The sequence below is a fragment of the Gadus chalcogrammus genome, chromosome 15 (assembly GCF_026213295.1).
Source record: "Gadus chalcogrammus isolate NIFS_2021 chromosome 15, NIFS_Gcha_1.0, whole genome shotgun sequence".
Taxonomy (NCBI): domain Eukaryota; kingdom Metazoa; phylum Chordata; class Actinopteri; order Gadiformes; family Gadidae; genus Gadus; species Gadus chalcogrammus.
The window spans coordinates 7,613,176-7,634,566 of NC_079426.1; the positions used below are offsets into that span (position 1 = coordinate 7,613,176).

The 21,391-nt window shown below is 43.7% G+C and overlaps 1 protein-coding gene across 3 annotated transcripts in view; it reads left to right on the forward strand.

Moving 5' to 3' along the window:
* The window catches only part of LOC130404184 (NLR family CARD domain-containing protein 3-like), an 80,578-nt gene extending 59,468 nt beyond the window's left edge, over positions 1 to 21,110 (forward strand). For 2 of the 3 annotated variants that reach the window (XM_056608826.1, XM_056608827.1), the window contains exons 5-15: positions 1,063 to 1,179; positions 3,197 to 3,313; positions 5,322 to 5,426; positions 7,801 to 7,867; positions 8,703 to 8,922; positions 9,019 to 10,801; positions 11,239 to 11,412; positions 11,787 to 11,960; positions 13,821 to 13,994; positions 17,305 to 17,351; positions 19,401 to 21,109. In XM_056608826.1, coding sequence (XP_056464801.1) covers positions 1,063 to 1,179; positions 3,197 to 3,313; positions 5,322 to 5,426; positions 7,801 to 7,867; positions 8,703 to 8,922; positions 9,019 to 10,801; positions 11,239 to 11,412; positions 11,787 to 11,960; positions 13,821 to 13,994; positions 17,305 to 17,351; positions 19,401 to 19,954 — 3,532 coding nt within the window. In that variant the 3' untranslated portion in view covers positions 19,955 to 21,109. Of the gene's footprint in view, positions 1 to 1,062; positions 1,180 to 3,196; positions 3,314 to 5,321; positions 5,427 to 7,800; positions 7,868 to 8,702; positions 8,923 to 9,018; positions 10,802 to 11,238; positions 11,413 to 11,786; positions 11,961 to 13,820; positions 13,995 to 17,304; positions 17,352 to 19,400 lie in introns of all 3 variants that reach the window. The other variant, XM_056608828.1, reaches the window with a different exon arrangement.
* Positions 21,111 to 21,391: the final 281 nt, after the last annotated feature.

Sequence of the window (21,391 nt, forward strand, 5' to 3'; positions counted from 1 at the left end):
CTAGCAGCTTCCTACAGATTGGGCAATAGTTTTAACAAACCTTTAACCAAGAAGGCCATACAAAGCAACAGGTAGAAATACCTTTTGAAGCAGAATAAGTGACCAACGGCCACAGGGGCAGCGAACCACAGACAGTTAAGCACAGCAAGCAGCAGGGACACAAGAGCGCCAGAGAGCATCAGGCAGCAGCTTGATAGAGCGTTAGAGAGGCCCCAGGTGGAGCCGCCGAGGCCCTTCAGCAGGCGGCACGGCCCTCGCCTAAACTACCTCCATTCACAGGCAGGGTTCTGGTTAAACCCTAAACTACCTCCATTCACGGGAAGGGTTCTGGTTAAACCATAAACTACCTCCATTCACAGGAAGGGTTCTGGTTAAACCCTAAACTACCTCCATTCACATGCTGTGTTCTGGTTTAACCCTAACCTACCTTCATTCACTGGCAGGGTTCTGGTTAACCCTAAACTACCTCCATTCACAGGAAGGGTTCTAGTTAAACCCTAAACTACCTCTTCACAGGCAGGGTCTAGAAAAGCAACCTGTCATTCAAAAAGCATAGATAAAAAGCTTTAAAAAAAAGTGGAGTAACTTATTCAAAGTAAAAACTGAGACCTGTTTTAACGCAGATGTTCTGCTCACTCAGTAGGCCAGCTGAGGCCACAGTGTTACACTATTTAAACCAACACATCTGGACCTGGACACAAATCATCCAAATACTAGACATTACTATTCAAATATTCAGGTTCTCAGGTGGTCATGTCTGGAAGCAAACTACTAGTCAGGGGGTGGAGGGCTGGGTCTGCAGCCCAGCCTCTACATGGAACACTTCCTTAGGCCAGCTGGCCGCCTGAGAATCTTCCTCTTCTAGACCGCTCCATGGAGGGGAGAGTAGAACCTATTTACAGATGAACGCACAGCTAGAAGGACGTTTCCAGCTCATGAATCCATTATATCAAACGCTTTACTTTAAAATATGACTACTTTATGCCCTTAACTACTGTTAATATATCTCAACAATGTAATAACTTGAAAAGCAATAAAACATTTGAATCTAAAATTATCTAGAAGAGTCCAGCAGCAGAGAGCAGACCCCCCTGAACCCAGCGGTGTCTCCATGAGGAGTGACTGGTCTATGGAACAACCTGCTAGGTTTGGAGATGGAAATCAGCCTACTGAGCCAAGGTAAGGATCTGTCTGATTATTAAATAAATCAGCCAGACATCCTAGAGTCCTGAAACACAGATGGTTGTTCATTTTTACCTAGAAGAGAATGGCTTTGTTTATTTACAGCTTTTAAAAACATTGAATTCAGCCCAACAGTCAATAACCCAGCGGCTCACAAACTGAATGATCTCTTCTCCTTTGACATGAAGAAGGTCTTAAACAAGGAGATCTGTTATCATCCTTCCTTGTTAAGATCGCTGTCTGTAGCTATCTGTAAGGATCACAATATAGCAGGCATCAAAGTGGGCAATACTGTATAACAAGAGGGAATGTTATTTGCAGATGTTCTTCTTGAGCTAGTCTCAGAACCCTCCCGTACACTCTCATCTCATCTTAAATTCCCCTAATTTTCAGGATGTCAAGCAAACTGGTTCAGATCTGAAGCCTTCCATTGTCAACCTTTCAACCAAAATCTATTTTCCAACCGGGCCAAAGAATGGCTTCGGATATCTTCTCTTATTGTTCCCTCCTCACCCGTCAGATCTAGTGAAAGTAGAACTAGACCCCCTAAAGGAAGAGTTTCAAACAGACAAACACGCCTGTAACCGTGGTCACCATGACATCCCTTGTGGGGGAAAGCTAACATTATTAATGACTGTTATGCATCATCCATCAGGCGAATGGTCTAATAGCCTCAGCCACCAGACAGGAACCTCCGTGGTTTAGTATTGAAAGTACCCTAAGTAGACCCTCCCCTTAGTGAACGTGGATGATACCACCGTCTAGTCTAGGGAATAGAGGGGGCAACATAAAGCTAACTCAAATAGTACAAACACAGGGTTTCACAAGTAAACAAAGAGTTTATTGCAAACCTATCCCACCTGAAATAGGTCAGGTGTTCACCATCAGGGTGAGCCCGGGCCAAAATAAGACACGAGACTCACCTTAAAAAATAATCTTAACAGCTCAAAGCAAACACAGTAGGTAAGCCTAGCTCCCTAGCTCAACAAAAACAGGATAAAGTGCGGCACCAAATGAAAGGCCACCGCCCTTAGCAGCTTCCTACAGACCGGGCAATAGTTTTAACAAACCTTTAACCAAGAAGGCCAAACAAGGCAACAGGTAGAAACACCTTTTGAAGCAGAATAAGTGACCAACGGCCACAGGGGCAGCGAACCACGGACAGTTAAGCACAGCAAGCAGCAGGGACACAAGAGCGCCAGAGAGCATCAGGCACCAGCTTGATAGAGCGCCAGAGAGGCCCCAGGTGGAGCCGCCGAGGCCCTTCAGCAGGCGGGTCGGCCCTCGCCTAAACTACCTCCATTCACAGGAAGGGTTCTGGTTAAACCCTAAACTACCTCCATTCACAGGCAGGGTTCTGGTTAAACCCTAAACTACCTCCATTCACTGGCAGGGTTCTGGTTAACCCTAAACTACCTCCATTCACAGGAAGGGTTCTAGTTAAACCCTAAACTACCTCTATTCACAGGCAGGGTCTAGAAAAACAACCTGTCATTCAAAAAGCATAGATAAAAAGCTTTAAAAAAAAGCGGAGTAACTTATTCAAAGTAAAAACTGAGACCTGTTTTAACGCAGATGTTCTGCTCACTCAGTAGGCCAGCTGAGGCCACAGTGTTCCACTATTTAAACCAACATACATGGACCTGGACACAAAGCATCCAAATACTAGACATTACTATTCAAATATTCAGGTTCTCAGGTGGTCATGTTGGGAAGCAAACTACTAGTCAGGGGGTGGAGGGCTGGGTCTGCAGCCCAGCCTCTACATGGAACACTTCCTTAGGCCAGCTGGCCGCCTGAGAACCTTCCTCTTCTAGACCGCTCCATGGAGGGAAGAGTAGAACCTATTTACAGATGAACGCACAGCTAGGAGGACGTTTCCAGCTCATGAATCCATTATATTAAAAGCTTTACTTTAAAATATGACTACTTTATGCCCTAAACTACTTTTATTGTATCTCTACAATGTAATAACTTGAAAAGCAATAAAACATTTGAATCTAAAAATATCTAGAAGCGTCCAGCAGGAGAGAGCAGACCCCCCTGGACCCAGCGGTGTCTCCATGAAGAGCGACCACTCTATGGCACAACCTGTCAGGTTTGGAGATGGAAATCGGCCAACTGAGCCAAGGTAAGGATCTGTCCGATTATTAAATAAATCAGCCAGACATCCTAGAGACCTGAAACACAGATGGTTGTTTTTATTTATCTAGAAGAGAATGGCTTTGTTTATTTACAGCTTTTAAAAACGGTGAATTCAGCCCAACAGTCATTAACCCAGCGGCTCACAAACTGTATGATCTCTTCTCCTTTGACATGAAGAAGGCCTTGAACAAGGAGATCTGTTATCATCCTTTCTTGTTAAGATCGCTGGCTGTAGCTATCTGTAAGGATCACAATATAGCAGGCATCAAAGTGGGCAATACTGTATAACAAGAGGGAATGTTATTTGCAGATGTTCTTCTTGAGCTAGTCTCAGAACCCTCCCGTACACTCTCATCTCATCTTAAATTCCCCTAATTTTCAGGATGTCAAGTAAACTGGTTCAGATCTGAAGCCTTTCATTGTCAACCTTTCAACCAAAATCTATTTTCAAACGGGTCCAAAGAATGGCTTCAGATATCTTCTCTTATTGTTCCCTCCTCCCCCGTCAGATCTAGTGAAAGTAGAACTAGACCCCCTAAAGGAAGAGTTTCAAACAGACAAACACGCCTGGAACTGTGCTCACCAGGACATCCCTTGTGGGGGAAAGATAACATTATTAATGACTGTTATGCATGATCCATCAGGCGAATGGTCTAATAGCCTCAGCCACCAGACAGGAACCTCCGTGGTTTAGTATTGAAAGTACCCGAAGTAGACCCCCCCCTTAGTGAACGTGGATGTTATGACCCTCTAGTCTAGGGGAGAGAGAGGGCAACATAAAGCTAACTCAAATAGTACAGACACAGGGTTTCACAAGTGAACAAAGGGTTTAATGCATACTTTCCCGCCTGAAATAGGTCAGGTGTTCACCATCAGGGGGAGCCCGGGCCAAAATAAGACATAAGACTTACCTTAAAAAATAATCTAACAGCTCAAAGAAAATACACTAGGTAAGCCTAGCTCCATAGCTCAACAAAAACAGGATAAAGTGCGGCACCAAATGAAATCCCACCTCCCCTAGCAGCTTCCTACAGATTGGGCAAAAGATTATACAAACCTTTAACCCAGAAGGCCAAACAAGGCAACAGGTAGAAACACAGAATGAAGCAGAATAAGCGCCTGGGAGCATCAGGCACCAGCTTGATAGAGCGTTAGAGAGGCCCCAGGTGGAACCAACGAGGCCCTTCAGCAGGCGGCTCGGCCCTCACCTAAACTACCTCCATTCACAGGCAGGGCTCTGGTTAAACCCTAAACTACCTCCATTCACAGGAAGGGCTCTGGTTAAACCCTAAACTACCTCCATTCACAGGAAGGGCTCTGGTTAAACCCTAAACTACCTCCATTCACAGGCAGGGTTCTGGTTAAACCCTAAACTACCTCCATTCACAGGCAGGGTTCTGGTTAAACCCTAAACTACCTCCATTCACAGGCAGGGTTCTGGTTAAACCCTAAACTACCTTCATTCACAGGCAGGGTTCTAGGAAAACAACCCGTCATTCAAAAAGCATAGCTAGAAAGGTTTAAAATAAAAGCAGAATAACTTATTCAAAGCAAAAACTGAGAACTGTTTTTCTCAGTAGGCCAGCTGAGGCCACAGTGTTCCACTATTTAAACCAACACATATGGACCTGGATAAAACATCCAAATACTAGACATTACTATTCAAATATTCAGGTTCTCAGGTGGTCATGTTGGGATGTAAACTAAACTCAGGGGGTGGAGGGCTGGGTCTGCAGCCCAGCCTCTAGAGGGAACACTTCCTTAGGCCAGCTGGCCGCCTGAGAACCTTCCTATTCTAGACCGCTCCATGGAGGAGAGAGTAGAACCTATTTACAGATGAACACAGTTAGAAGGACGTTTCCAGCTCATGAATCAATTATATCAAACACTCTACTTTAAAATACGACTATTATATGCCCTAAACTACTGTTATTGTGTCTCTGCAATGTAATAACTTGAAAAGCAATAAAACATTTGAATCAAAAATTATCCAGCGTCCAGCAGGAGAGAGCAGACCCCCCTGGACCCAGCGGTGTCCCCATGAAGAGCGACTGGTCTATGGAACAACCTGCTAGGTTTCAAGAAGGAAATCAGCCAAGGTGAGGATCTGTCAGATTATTAAATACATCAGCCAGACATCCTAGAGTCCTGAATCACAGATGGTTGTTGTTTATCTAGAAGAGAACAGCTTTGTTTATTTACATCTTTTAAAAGTGTTCAATTCAGCCCAACATTTATTAACCCAGTGGCTCACAAACTCTATCTCTTCTACTTTGACATGAAGAAGGTCTTAAACAAGGAGATCCGTTATCAGCCTTGCTTGCTGCGATCGCTGGTTGTAGCTATCTGTAAGGATCACAATGTAGCAGGTTTTAAAGTGGGCAATACAAACATGAGGGAATGTTATTGGACCCCATCCATCAGGCGTATGGTCCAATAGTCTCCATTCACAGGCAGGGTTCTGGTTAAAACCATACAATTCCAAGCATTCCAAGGACAGGCCTAATCAATAGAGGATGCCATCCAGGATCCTTGTCGTAAACTAAAGTCAGGGGGTGGAGGGCTGGGTCTGCAGCCAAGCCTCTACCTGGAACACTTCCTTTGGCCAGCTGGCCGCCTGAGAACCTGTCGGGGCAATTTCTCCAGAGATATTGCGTCTAGGACAAATGAGATTTCTAAATGCAAAAAAGCACACAATAGTTGTAGACAATTAACCTATTTTAATGTATGCATTCATTAGACTCCTCTCTAGCAGAGTGAGTCCAGAATACAGTTAGACAGCTATTTTATTTAAACAGTTTCACATCCTCCCAAGAGTGCAGATATCAATAATCAAATCAGGTAATGTTTCCTAAAGACACAGAGTTGCCTGTGTTCTCATCAAGGAGAAGAATGCATAAGTGACGGGTTTACCCGAGCACACAGGTTAACATTAAGATAATACTGAGGAAGGTAGGGTGGCTATACAATACAAGCAGCAGGAAAGCTTTAGATGATGTGGCAACCCGGTTCAGTATGAGTCTGTTTGTCACGGCAAGTACGACGCACTGGATGCTGGTTTAAGCCGCAGTCGGCTAAAGAACAAGGTATACAACACTGTGCTAGGGTGTCCGTGAGCCTCGTAGCCTGGGTCGTGTCAATGGCCACCTCCTGGTAGGTCTGACTGCCTTCCTCCTGGAATGAGTCCTCGGCTGCCTTTTAAGACGTCCGCCCGCTCATTTCCTCCCTCCGGCCAGGTGTTCCCCATCTGACTGATGAGGGTGAGGAATGTGGTGCTCTCTGCCTCCGGCTAGTGGATGGCGGCGGTACACGCCCTCCACCACTCGCCCCGGATCCCCCTGGTGGGGAGCGGGTTGTAACAATGATTAAAAGGAAACATTAAATGGATTTTTCAATCACAAAGCTTCCTCTTCTAGACCGCTCCTTGGAGGGGAGTGTTGTACCTTTATCATTAACATATGAACACAGCTAGAAGGATGTTCCAGCTCATGAATCCATTATATCAAGCGTTGAACTTAAATTTTGTATCTTTTATGTTTTCATTATTGTTAGCTATTGTTTTATGTTGTTGTGTGTGGACGTACATATGAGGCATGTGTTTCTTAGAGATAACATAGATTTTAAAAAATACCCTCAATGTCCTCCGACTATTTATATTCTAGAAAAAGCAATTAATAAATAAAATATTTCAGAATAAAAGGTTCTTAAAGAGTCCATGAGCAGACAGCAGACTCCCTTTGACCCTGCCGGGTGGTTGTTATGGAAGAGAACGTGGGACCCAAGTGCAGAACACAGGAAGGCAGGAACGGGGTAAAGGGAACAGGGTTTATTTGTAGGCAGGCAGGTAGTCAGACAGGCAGGGGTCCGGTAACAGGCGGGCGATCAGACAGTCAGGGGCTTGGCTACAGGCGGGTAGTCAGGCAGGCAGGGGTCCGGTAACGGGCAGGCAGTCAGGCAGGCAAGGACTCGACGACAGGCGGGTAGTCAGGCAGGCAGGGGTTCGGTGGCAGGGGGAGTACTAGAGAGGAAGAGAGGTGGTTACCAAGGGGACAGGCTAAGAGACAGAGTTTCGAGAATGCTGGAAGGACCGATACTGACTAGGTAGACGTTACGACGAACTAGCGCCGGCTGGTAGGAGATCCCCGGCTGAAGTAGGGAATGGTGATTGGTGATTGCAGACTGGTGTGTGAGGAGAAGGACCACTGGCGTCAAGTAGCCACTAGATGGAGGTAGTGGACCGCGTAGCAGGACGCGGTGTGACAGTGGTCTCTCCAGACTTCAAATCCAATAGTCTGAGCAGGGTTTACAGTGATGTTCATGCGCTTTGTTTTTGTGTGTGTGTGTGTGTGTGTGTGTGTGTGTGTGTGTGTGTGTGTGTGTGTGTGTGTGTGTGTGTGTGTGTGTGTGTGTGTGTGTGTGTGTGTGTGTGTGTGTGTGTGTGTGTGTGTGTGTGTGTGTGTGTGGTGTCCACAGACAACAACAGGGGAGGTCAACGATTACCAGTGGTCAGTCTGTCCAGCAGCAACCCCTAGAGTTGAAGGTGTGTAAATGCACAACAGCCTCTCTCCTGGAGATCCTTACAGTCCCAAGGCTTTCCTCTTACAGTGCCTTCACACCAAAAGCCAATATTCACGCCGCGCCGCATGTTCGCCAGAGTTTGCTTGCGCAAATTTACTACGCAAACAGAAACAATCACTTTCTCCTCCATGTTGTGGTTCACTCTGGACTTCAGAGAGTGAACGCTGTCACGACCAACCATCAAGCGTAATTCGCGGAAAAGTTCAAATATTTTAACTCGAGCTAGTTAAAATAGTGTTTGCGGGAGTAGAATTATGCGAAATCCGCGTGAACCAGGTTGTTCGCACCACGCCATTCATCGAATTCGCACCTCAGGTTATTCTGGTGAAAAATTCGCCCCTAACCACGTTTTTGGATTAACTATGTATGGATTCAGCCGCCCCTTCTTTTTTGGTGTGAACGCACCTTTAAAGGGGGGATATCATACCATCAGGTGTGAGTGTGATCAGCCATTACAAGCCATTTGAAAATCTGCCGATTCCTGTGTTTTTACTGACGTCACAAGTGGGAGTGGCCACCTAGATGCATGATGAATAGACAACATTTTTCCCACAGTCCACTAGGTAGGTGGGTAGACTGATCCATTCAGAATACATTTAGGTGGACACACACACTCTTGGTCACTAAAACACAGGAATGGGCAGATTTTCAAATGGCCTGTAATGGCTCATCACAGTCACACCTGGGGGCATAATATCACCCCTTTAAGACCTGCAGGATGTGAATCCAGGACAGACGGTTCTGATGTCCTCAGTTAGTTCAGAGTAAAGTTCTCATCAATGTCTGTTCTGTTACAGTTGATCAAGGCGAACGCACACACTTTTCTAGACAAGGAGGTGGAGAAGCTCTGGAGGGTTCTCTTCCCAGATTACCCACAATGCTCAGAGAGCCAGAAGGAGGAGGAGGTGGATGGTGAGGAAGTGGAGCATAGGAGACGTGCCAGAGAGGGAGTGGTAGACATCACACTGCTCTGCATGAAGCAGTTGAAGCAGGAGGAGCTGGCCAACATTTTGTTGAGTAAGATACTCTTATTTTGAACAGATAAGGAAGATGCATTTATTTTGTAACAGAGTAGTAAGAGACTTTTGTTTCTTTCGTTGTATTCTAATTTAGAAACTGTTGCTGCTGCTGAATGCCAACATAAAATCAAGTCACATTTGAAGGAGAAGACCAAGCGTGTGTTTGAGGGCATAGCTAAAGCAGGGGAATCAAGACCTCTGAATGAGATCTACACAGAGCTCTACATCACAGAGAGCGGCAGTGGAGAGGTCAACAAGGAACATGAGGTCAGACTGATTGAAACCGCTACCAGGAAACCAGCCAAGGAGGAAACACCGATAGAATGTCATGACATCTTTAAACCCTTACCTGGACAAGAAAAAGGAATCAGGACAATAATGACAACTGGAGTGGCCGGCATTGGTAAAACCGTCTTAACACACAAGTTCACTCTGGACTGGGCTGAGGGCAAAAGCAACCATGACATAGACTTCATATTTCCCATCCCTTTCAGAGAGCTGAATTTACTGAAAGATAAAAAGTTTAGCTTGGTGGAACTTCTGCATCACTTCTTTATTGAAACCAACGAAGCAGCAATCTGCAGATATGACAAAATTGTCTTAATCTTGGATGGTCTGGATGAGTTTAGACTTCCTCTGGACTTCAAGAACACCCCAATCGTGCGTGATGTCACAGGGTCCACCTCGGTGGAAGAGCTGCTGACAAACCTCATCAGGGGCAACCTGCTTCCCTCCGCTCACATCTGGATAACCACACGCCCTGCGGCAGCCAATCAGATCCCTGCTGAGTGTATTGACAAGATGACAGAGGTCAGAGGGTTCACCGACCCACAGAAGGAGGAGTACTTTAAGAAGAGATTCAAAGACGAGAAGCTGGCCAGCAAAATGATCTCCCACATCAAGAAATCCCGAAGCCTCCACATCATGTGTCACATCCCAGTCTTCTGTTGGATCACTGCTACAGTTCTGGAGGACTTCTTCAAAACATACCATACAGGAGAAGAGATGCCCAATACCATGACTCAGATGTACAGCCACTTCCTGAGGGTTCAGACCATACAGGGGGACAGGAAGTATCATGGGAAAGCTGAAACAGATCCAAACTGGAGTTCAGAGAGCAGGGAGATCATTGTTTCTCTGGGAAAACTGGCTTTTAACCAGCTGGAGAAAGGCCACCTGATCTTCTACGAGGCAGACCTGGCAGAGTGTGCCATCGATATCAGAGCAGCCTCAGTGTACTCAGGAGTGTTCACCCAAATCTTAAAAGAGGAGGGTGGGCTGTATCAGGACAACATGTTCTGCTTTGTCCATCTGAGCATCCAGGAGTTTCTGGCTGCCTTATATGCCTTCTGGTCCTTCAACGACACTGGTATGAATCCACTCTCAAAAGAACAACCAACCTCCAGGGAAGATGAACTCCTCCTCCTCTACCAGAGTGCTGTGGACAAGGCCATACAGAGTGAGAACGGACACCTGGACTTGTACCTCCGCTTCCTCCTGGGCCTCTCTCAAGAGACCAATCAGATTCTCCTACGAGGCCTGCTGGGACAGACAGGAAGTAGCCCACAGACCAATCAGAACACAGTGTCTTACATCAAGAAGAGGATAAGTGGAGATCTCTCTCCAGAGCGAAGCATCAATTTGTTCCACTGTCTGAATGAGCTGAACGACCATTCTCTAGAGGAAGAGATCCATCAATACCTGACATCAGGAAGTCTCTCCAGAGAATCTCTCTCCCCTGGTCAGTGGTCAGCTGTGGTCTTCATCTTACTGACATCAGAAAAGGAACTGGACGTGTTTGACCTGAAGAAATCCTCTGCCTCAGAGGATGGTCTTCTGAGGCTGCTGCAAGTCGTCAAAGCCTCCAAAACATCTCTGTAGGTGCACTGATAATATGTAATACAACACACAGCACAATATACAAAATACTCAAAATACAACATAAAAGTAACAATAATATACAAAACATCTCTGTAGGATCACTAATATCACGTATTACAATTTACACAACAGCTATACATACCGGTAATACTAGAATATAAATGTTATTATGATATATAAAATGTAAATTAGGTGCATCACAAATATACACACTAATAACAGTGAAGTAAAATAAAATAATAAGGTAAAATACATTGAAAAATGTATTTCAATAATCAAAAGTAAAGTGTTGCATGGTGAGTATTTTAACAGTTTAACATTTTCAATGCATGAATACAAACTTTATGAAGGGACATCTATTCAACCAACTTCATGTTAAAGTGACATAAGTTCTGCCTTGTAACATGTTCCTGTCTGTTTATTTTGTGTGAAGGCTGAATGGCTGTCATCTGTCAGAGAGATGCTGCGATGCTCTGGCCTCAGTTCTCAAATCCAACTCCTCTTGTCTGAGAGAGCTGGACCTGAGTAACAATGATCTGCAGGATTTTGGAGTGAAGTTGCTCTCTGCTGGACTAGGGAGTTCAGACTGTACACTGGAAACTCTCAGGTCAGTTTTACTCAATGTGCAGAGGCTTATTCCTTAAGGTTTACCCTCAGCAGACATTTACCGGTAGCTGATCCTTAAAATGGGATTAGTTGTCTCAAGCCTAAATATAATCATTGTATTCATGCCATTTAACGTATTTAAATCTTTAGTTGTAAACTGTACATTACACATGTTATCTACTAATGACTGTAACTAGAAACTGGTAAAATTTAGAGTTAGTAAAGTAGAATAACAATGACTCTTCTTAAAAGGCTTATTTGAAAACACATTTTATGCAGAGATTAACTTCATCAAACATTTGATTTTTGGATTTATATAACATAAGACATTAAAAATGTTTGGTTAATATATATCTTCTTATTTCATGTTTGAAGGCTGAATGGCTGTAATCTGTCAGTGAGAAGCTGTGAAGTTCTTGCCTCAGTTCTCAGCTCCAACCACTCTAGTCTGAGAGAGCTGGACCTGAGTACCAATGATCTGCAGGATTCAGGAGTGAATGTGCTCTCTGATGGACTAAGGAGTCCACACTGTACACTGGAAACTCTCAGGTCAGTTTACACAGTTTACAGTTTGAAATAAATAACATAGAACATAAAAATAATAACGTCAAATAGCATTTTTGTTGAAATGATAATATACGGTGTATGTTATATCCTTGTATTTTATTCGGGGTGTTAATTATGGTATAACGTTTATTTATTATTGAAATATACAATTATATTTCTGACCATAGACTGTATCAGATGACTCATTGTAATGAGAAAATTATATTTTCACATTCTGTTTGTGTAATTACCTTTTGGCTGACATCCTTGGGTTGGTCAAGGGTCAAAGGGTCTAACTGAGAAGTCACCACTATGAGACCCCACATTACAATTGTCAATGATCAAATCAAATAATGTTTACTTTAAGGACAGAGTTTCCTGTATTCTCATCAAGGAGAAGAATGCATAAGGGGATCTCTGCTCCCTCGTGCCCGGTATACTCCAGGACAAAGATTAACGTTAGAAACCGCTAGGAACAAGTAGAGTGGCTAGACAATGCAAGGAATAGGAGACAGAGCTTACATGATGATGGGGAAACAACATGATCGATCAAGTGTGGAGCAGAGCTGATCTCAGAATTTCCGAGACCTCTGCCACAGTATAAGAAGTCCTTGCATTAGACCAGGGGTTCTCAAAGTTTTGACAACTGAGGGCCAATTTAGGAACCCAAAATTTGACTGAGGGCCGCCAAAGGAAAAAAATTATTGGCGGGAAACGCCGTCAGCATCCCGATGGTCAAAAAAAACATTGCACCGTGGACCTCCAGGTGTGAGGTCAAGTGAGGTCTAAATCACGAAACTGAGGTTCAGCCTTTCTAACTAATGTACAGTCGGATTAAAACTAACAAATGTAAAAGGATTTAATTGAAAGCTAGAGAGAGTCGACTTTTCTCTTTATATTTATTTATATTTTTTTAAATTAATATTGATATAATAATAAAACATTATTTTTTTACTTACATAATTATGTATGTCATTGCGGGCCGCCAGGAATGTTTCCGCGGGCCGCCATTGGCCCGCGTTCCGCACTTTGAGAACCAATGCATTAGACAATGCATTGGACTTCAGATGGGGACTGGGTTGCGCACCTCTTGGAGGGGTGCGGTTTGATTTCCCATTCAGAAGACTTCAGCTTGCGCAGCTCTTAGAGCGACACAGGTTGATTTCCCATGCAGGGGCCTTCTCCGTGCTCCTCTTGGAGGGACGCTGGGGGATTTCCCATCTGAGGCCTCGGATGATTGTTTTTGTTAGATCTCGGATCATTGTTTGGTTGTTTTATGGATTTTGTTAAATTGTTTGTTATACCATTGTTTGTCTGTTATTGTACCATTATTGCCCAAATATATGACCAAAATTGTTATAAGTTCAGATGACTCTTTATTCTACCCAGTTTGGGCAGTTTATGATTGACTTTATGATTTATGATTAACAAAGACTCAAAACTCACCTGTTCACCTAGACTCTGCATAGCCATCCAGTCCCTTCTGCCCACCATTGTATGTTGTACGTCCTGGCACTTAATGTACACACTTATTGTACACACTTATTGTACGCATTCAATGTACGTTGTACTTATTCATAGTTCTTAATTGTGTAGCACCTGCAGTTGCTGCTATCACTGCTGTATACGGGGAATGGGTTAGCTTAGCGATTGTTATTACTTGAACGTGGTACTCTGAACATCGTTACTGTACCGACAGCGATATATTGTTTAACTTCTTATGAAAAATGTAGTGATTGTAAATTGCTTTGAATTAAAGCGTCTGCTCAATGCCCTAAATGTAAATGTAAAATGTAAATGACTTGGTTCTGGAATTCCCACCATACCCATGTTCAGTTCAGATTTTCCCTGTTGCGTGTGTAGGTTGTCTGGCTGCATGGTCACACAGGAAGGCTGTGGTTCTCTGGCATCAGCTCTGACCTCCAACCCCTCCCATCTGAGAGAGCTGGACCTAAGCTACAATTACACAGGAGACTCAGGAGCTGTGCTGCTCTCTGATGGATTGGAGGATCCACACTGGAGACTGGACACTCTCAGGTATGGAGAGGACAGCTCACCACTGTGACAATGTCTCCTACAAGCATTCAACCAGCTGCTGGATGAAGTGGTTTCAAAACACAGCTGTTACTCATGTTGAGTAGAAAGTGATGAGAGAGCAGATTTTTTTTTACGATTTCAGCCACATTTAACCTCCTATTTAAACAAAAAAACAAAATGTGCATAATTCACGTCATTTGTGCTACGAGTGTCATCAACCCTATGGCCCAACCAATTTATACATTCAATTTCTTTATATTTAATCGTCCATATCAGTGGGAACAATGAGGCCTCGCTTTTGATGCGCAGAGGAGTTCGATGCGGGGCTGCACTGCAGAAATAAATAAACGCAAGTCGTCCTCCACCTGCAGCCTTGATCTGTATTTGTTTTTAATCAGGGTCAGCGCGGAAAACCCACACTCACACAAGGTGAAGGGAAATAGGATTTTCATAGCCTTAGTGGAGATCTGGGGAAACTTGCTCTCCACAGACAACCAGAAACATGTGATCGGCATTCCTCCCAGTCTCTGCCTCAAGCCCATATTCAAGCTGAGCTCGACCAGGGCCTCCTCCTCCTGCAGGCTCAGTCCATCACGGGGTGTGGCGGGGAAAGAGAACGGATTTCTCACCCACTGATTTCCTATTGCGTCCTCTCCAAAATACTCGCCAAACTGGTCACACAACCCATTCAAATGCGCAGTGATGACCGGTTGGACAGAGTTAAGAGGCAGCCCTGTCTTCTTCGTAACATCCTCCAGGGTTGGAAACATTTCCACCGAACCTCGTTCAACACGAGCACACCACAAGTCCAGCTTTTTCCTAAACACTTCCTAGACACTTGGTCGTGTACCGAAAAGACGTGGCATTCTTTGCCCTGGAGAGAGGTTTTGAGGGAGTTGATCCTATCAAAGATGTCAGAGAGATAGGCCAACACAGCAAGCCAGTTCATGTCTGCCAGATGTTTTGCCAACGGAGAGTTAATCTCAGTGAGGAAGAGGAGGACTTCTTCGCGCAAATCGCACAGCCTGGTGAGGACTCTGCCCCGAGAGATCCACCTGACCTCGGAGTGCAGGAGCAGCTGCTGGAAGTGAGCGCCCATCTCATTGCAGAGGATTGAGAACAGACGGGCGTTTAAGGCACGCTATTTAATTAAGTTCACAATCTTGACAGCCTCATCAAGAACGGCACGCAATTCTTGGGCCATCCTTTTTGTTGCTAAAGCCTGGCGATGGATAATGCAGTGCTTCCAGAAAGCCGCAGGGGCAACTGCCTGCGGCTGTTTTACGAGACGGCTGTGACGGCCAGTCATTGATCTTGCCCCATCAGTGCATATCCCACCACACCGGCCCCAGTCAAGGCAATTAGCCTGGTAAAAGTTATTCAAGGCCTTGAAAAGTTCGTCAGCTGTTGTGTGGGCGGGTAGAGGAACACAAAACAAAAAATCTTCCTGCACACTGAGCTCTTTGATATACCGAATGTACTCCATCAATTGAGCACAGTGTGCAACGTCAGTGGACTAATCCAGCTGAATGGCGTGAAAGGGGCTATCACAAACGCTGTCCAGGACCTGCTCTTTGACATCACAAGCCATGTCTGATATTTGTCGCTGGATGGTATTGTCTGACATAGGGATCGCGTCTAGTTTAGCAGCAGCTGCTTCTCCCAGCATCACTGAACACGTATCTCTAGCTGCAGGGAGTTGTAATGTTTCGCCAATGTTATGGGATTTGCCTGTCTTCGCTATACGTAGCGCGACACGATAAGATGCCTCTGTCACCTTCATGTTAATAGTGCCAAAGGACTGTATTATGCTTTTTTGTGACTGCAAATCATCACGCTTCCTCTCAAAAAACTCAACTGGCTTGTGCACTAAATTTTTGGGTTTAGTTTCAATGTGACGCCAAAGTTTGCATGTTCTCATGCCATCATTTGCTAGCACCTCCTTGTAGACCACACACTGCGGTAAAGGTGCAGCCTCGGACCCTGACCAGGTGAAACCTAAAGTATTCAGGATCATATTTCCTATGTTTTTTTGCTGGGTCCTGTCTCCTCCCTTAATGCTGACTTCTGTTGACTTGGGACAAGGAAACTATGCATTATAAAACGGATACACGCACGCACAATAACCAATATCAATAGAGCTGCACACAGATGTGTATTATTTCTTTGCGTGTCACGTTTTGGACCTCCCCTGTGGCTCTTTGGCACCCCCCAGGGAAGGTACGCCTTACCTATTGAAAACCGCTGGGCTAGAGGCTAGATGCTTCCTACATTTCTGGTGTTCTGCCGGTAGAAGCTAAATGCTAACGTGGTGAAAACAATATTTTTCACGTCTTTCTATCTACAAAAACGATATGTCCGATGAAAGCTGAGCCTCAAAGGAGTCCAACAGTACAAGCCGTATCATTTTGTGCACTTCGGTTAACTAGATGATTAACTAGACTAACTGCGAGTGTGTGCTTGCTAAAATGCTGCAGATGGTAAACTGCCCAATCTGGCAACACTGCCTGCATGTTCTCCACGCTCCGTCGGCCGCCCATTAACTTACATTGTAAAAAAAAAAGAGCAGAAAAAGCGCAATAGTTGAAAAAGTTAAAAACGTTGAGATATAGCCATCATGTCGTTATAGAGCTGGAAGTTTTGATAGTTGAATGTTTCTGTAGCTGAAAGTATGCAGGAGCAGTGAACTGCACAAAAAACAGGCAAACGGAATAAATTAAACTTAAGAAGAATAGCAGATGTGCTTTCCATAGCAACCACACTAATAACACCCTTTTTCTGATTACTATAAGTAATGACCCAAACACTCACACACGCACGCACGCACGCAGGCAGACAGGCACACACACACACACACGACTGTAACACTGACTTGATTCAACTATTTCAAACTTTAGAACAGCTCAGCTATTCTATGTGTCATCTCAACTGTATTCAGACTTGTCACGCTCGCTATTTGTTTAACTCTTCACTTTATTTGTTTCCAACCATTTTACATTTCTTTAAATGGTGTGCATGTTTACATTTTTATCTCCATTTAGACCTTTTAACTCTTCAAATCCCTTCACTTGATTTACGCCTTTACGAAATTTCTTTACGGCTTTACAAAAACATATTTTCAACCTCACTTTGCACTACGGCAATCATTTTCTGCTGGGAATGCATTTTCTAGTTTGTATGTGATACTGATTATAGTATAAATCAGCCTGTTAACTCACCTTCGTGGCCCACAAACCAATGTGAAGCTCAACATAATGAATAATGTTTCCCTGTTTAAAGACAACATGCTGCTCTCTGTTTGTATCCCCAGTGTGGAGCACGGTGGAGAGTGGAGGATGAAACCAGCTCTAAAGAAGTGTAAGTGTCTGTTTAGTTTGATTAATCACAACACACACTAACTATAGAGATGGAAAGTCTCTCCACACAGCAGGAGGTGACGTTGGTTCAGTCAAATCATCCTGGGAATGAAGATGATGGTTGACATCATCTTCATCAAACTGTTGATAGATAATAATCTATTTTCTAGAATAATCTAGGCCCAGACAGGACCGGTGCTTTAGTAGATCTAAGGCCCAGACAGGACATCCCGAGTGCTTTTCATTTGGGGAAACATAAGGTAGCTCTTACATTTTTTTAGGAAATATGGTAGCATGTAAAAATAATAATGGAAAAGATGACATTAATCTTTTTAATTAAATAATTCTATAAAAGAACAAATAATGAATAGAGCAGTTGATAACGGCGATGTTTGTCCACACGATAAGTTGTAGGATGATTGATAAATGACATTCAATAATCACTTTGAGCGACTTATTTGTTTGAGACTGTAGCAAAGACGATGCTACAGTACAGCTAGGTGACTGTCGTGGATGAAACCCACGGGCCAATACGAGAGGACGAGAAGGACTAGGGTTGAATGATCAAGGCTTTATTATCACCACAGAGAGTAACAACATCACCTGAGTTGGTTTGCAAAGAACTCGCGAACAGTCTCGGAGCTCCGCCTTATATCCTAATTGTGTGGCCTCCCCTAAGATGTCCTTGGCCAATCACAATCCTATAAACTACGGGACCTCGACGTTCACGCCCACGAGGTCCAAAATACATTCCATACAGAAGTGAGATCTTTCATTAAAATCCATTCATCATCGCCTTGTTTTTTAACCTGATCTTAAATCACCACGACTTACCACATGTGTTTAAGAGATGAGCCCTGTGAAAGCAATATTAATTTAAACAGTAAAGTATGTATTTGTAATGGTTGACGCCACTTTATTTGTCTGTGGCATAGTCGTAATACTAAAACTGGTAGCGTCTGATTTTAACCGGGGTATGGATAAGTTAACTTAACTCTAAGCTGAAGCCTACGGAATATACATTCTGCCAGACGAGAACCCACAAGGGGTAACAGATGTTTCTCTAAGGGGCCATTTACATGAGGCGTCAGGGGTTCATTGGAATGCAGGCATTTATTTGACACAGGAAGGCCAGGCAATATCAATAGTGTTTACAATTTGGCTCCATTGTAAATATATTTACCTTATATTCTTGTATAACTTATACTTAAAGTTAACCTTACTTAACCTTAGTTGTATCTAAGTCAACTGAGAGATAGACTGATATGTCATTGACTACAGAGGGATGGGGGTCTACAGAGGGTCTCTCTGAGATTTTGACCCTCTGAGGTGTTGAATAACAATGGAACAAGGTCTGCCTGCCCCTCCCCCCCTGCTGGTACATTTCTTTCCACTGATATATTCCAACAATTGGCAACTTCTCTAGTTCCACCCTGTGTCCGTGGACACAGGGTGGTGTTGAAGCCGGTTTAGCGTATGTTTTGTAGATAGTGATCTCTCCCACAGTGTGTGTGGTGACGGCTGGTTTAATCTGTGCACACTGATTACTCAACGTACAACAGGTGTGCAGCCTCACCCAGCCCCCGAGTCCAGACTGGCCAGGTGAGGCTGCTTAAACCAGCCATCATCCACCCACTCCACAGAGACATTTCATATATTAGGTGTGGGCCTCTTCACGATATTGTAGGCTATATCATACATTAGTTCACGCTGGTGCTTTTTACACCTTACATAATTCTTCAGTGATTCATTGATATGTTATTACCCCCAATATCGATGCAGGGTGTACCGATACTGAAACCGTATCACAATATCCTGCCATTTAAAACGCTACAATACCACATTTTATTAGTAGCTGTTAGTAGTGTGTGTGTGTGTGTGTGTGTGTGTGTGTCTGTGTATGTGTGTGTGTGTGTTACTCTAGGAACCGACATCCCGTCGTCTGAGTCTTTCGCTCTGCTTATTTCATTCACCAGACATCGAGTGGAGGATATCTATAAAAGAACGTTAAACACTGAACGATGGTAATGGTGTCTTGTTCTCCCCTCAGATGCCTGTGAACTCACACTGGACCCAAACACAGCCCACAGACGACTCTCTCTGTCTGAGGACAACAGAAAGGTGACACGGGTTCAAGAGAAGCAGTCATATCCTGATCACCCAGAGAGATTTGACCTCTGGCTCCAGGTGTTGTGTAGAGAGGGTCTGACTGGCCGCTGCTACTGGGAGGTAGAGTGGGAAGGAAGTGTTTGTGTAGGGGTGGCATACAGAGGAATCACAAGGAGAGGAAGGAGTGATGACTGCAAGCTTGGAGGGAACGACAAGTCCTGGAGTCTTTGTTGTTATGATGAAATGTGCTATGTCCGGCACAATGAAACATTTGAAAGCATACGTCTCCCCCCCCCTCGCTCTAACAGAGTAGGAGTGTACCTGGACCGGCCTGCTGGCACTCTGTCCTTCTACAGAGTGTCCCCAGGTGGAGGAGGGTCCTCAGACACACTGACACACATCCACACCTTCCAGTCCACCTTCACCCAGGAGGACCTCCTCCCTGGGTTTTGGTTTATGAAGTCTGGTACCTCAGTGTCTCTGAGTCATTTGTAGTGACACACACACACACACACACACACACACACACACACACACACACACACACACACACACACACACACACACACACATTCCATATGTTCTGTATGTTCTTTTGTAATAACACACAATAAGACATTTATTATCCTTAATATCATATATTTAGCTTCCTCTATAGTTATAAAAAACATGATGTATTGAGCTTCCTCTACAGTTTTAAAGATCCATTGTTCAGATGAGGAGAGTTAGATGATGAAAGCTATTTTAAAAAGGTGTGTTTTCAATATTGCTCAATAAATTGCTCAGTTGTCAGTAATTATTACATTTGTTTCAGTATTCATCGCTCTATTGGTAAATTCTGTAGTATTTCTGTACCAAACATTTATGATTATTCTTGTTCAAACACATTCATGTCACTATATATTATGTTGGTGTTGTTGTTGATTTATGATTATGATTTAAACAGTCCTTAACTTAACTAAAACAAACAGGGGTCATGGATCGGGATAGATAGTGTATTAAATGTACTGGGGTCATGGACCGGTCATGGATCGGGATAGATGGTGTATTAAATGTACTGGAGTCATGGGTCGGGATAGACAGTGTATTAAATGTACTGGAGTCATGGGTCGGGATAGACAGTGTATTAAATGTACTGGGGTCATGGGTCGGGATAGACAGTGTATTAAATGTACTGGAGTCATGGGTCGGGATAGACAGTGTATTAAATGTACTGGAGTCATGGGTCGGGATAGATAGTGTATTAAATGTACTGGGGTCATTGATCGGGATATATAGTGTATTAAAAGGTGTTGATTAATTTACTCTTCAACACGTACAAAAACCGAAAATTCTATTTAATGAATAATGTTTGTTTGGTATGTGATTCCTGTGATCGATTGAACCTGACACGGTTCCTTTCTTGTTGTAGAAATAAAATAAAGTTGGTGCTACAACCAAATATGGACAGTAGATGGTAGTGTTTCTCATTTATTCACAAAATGAAATGAAATGAATGAAACTAATAATTGTTAAACTATTATGTATGGATCAAGACCGGAAGAAAATAAAGGAAATAATGAAATGAGTCAAATCTATAAATATTGAATAAATACAGAAACATAAGATGTGTATTCTGTCATCTCCTGGTCCCTCTTTTTAATGGTCAGTTTAGAAATCATCTGCATGGAGGGTAACTTTACAGGTGTCTCTGTGACTAAACACAGCGCTGTGTGAGTATGAAGGACACATTTACCAACCCCTGTAGAAAGAAGAAGAAGGACACATTTACCAACCCCTGTTCTTATAACAATAAAACCAAGACCACACCCACTGGATACTGAATAACCAATATGAAACTCCTCCCCTTGGCAAAGATACACCTGGACAAGCCACCCATAGGCCCATATCTGTCCTTCCTGGAAGCTTTAAACTACAAAAATGTGTTATAGC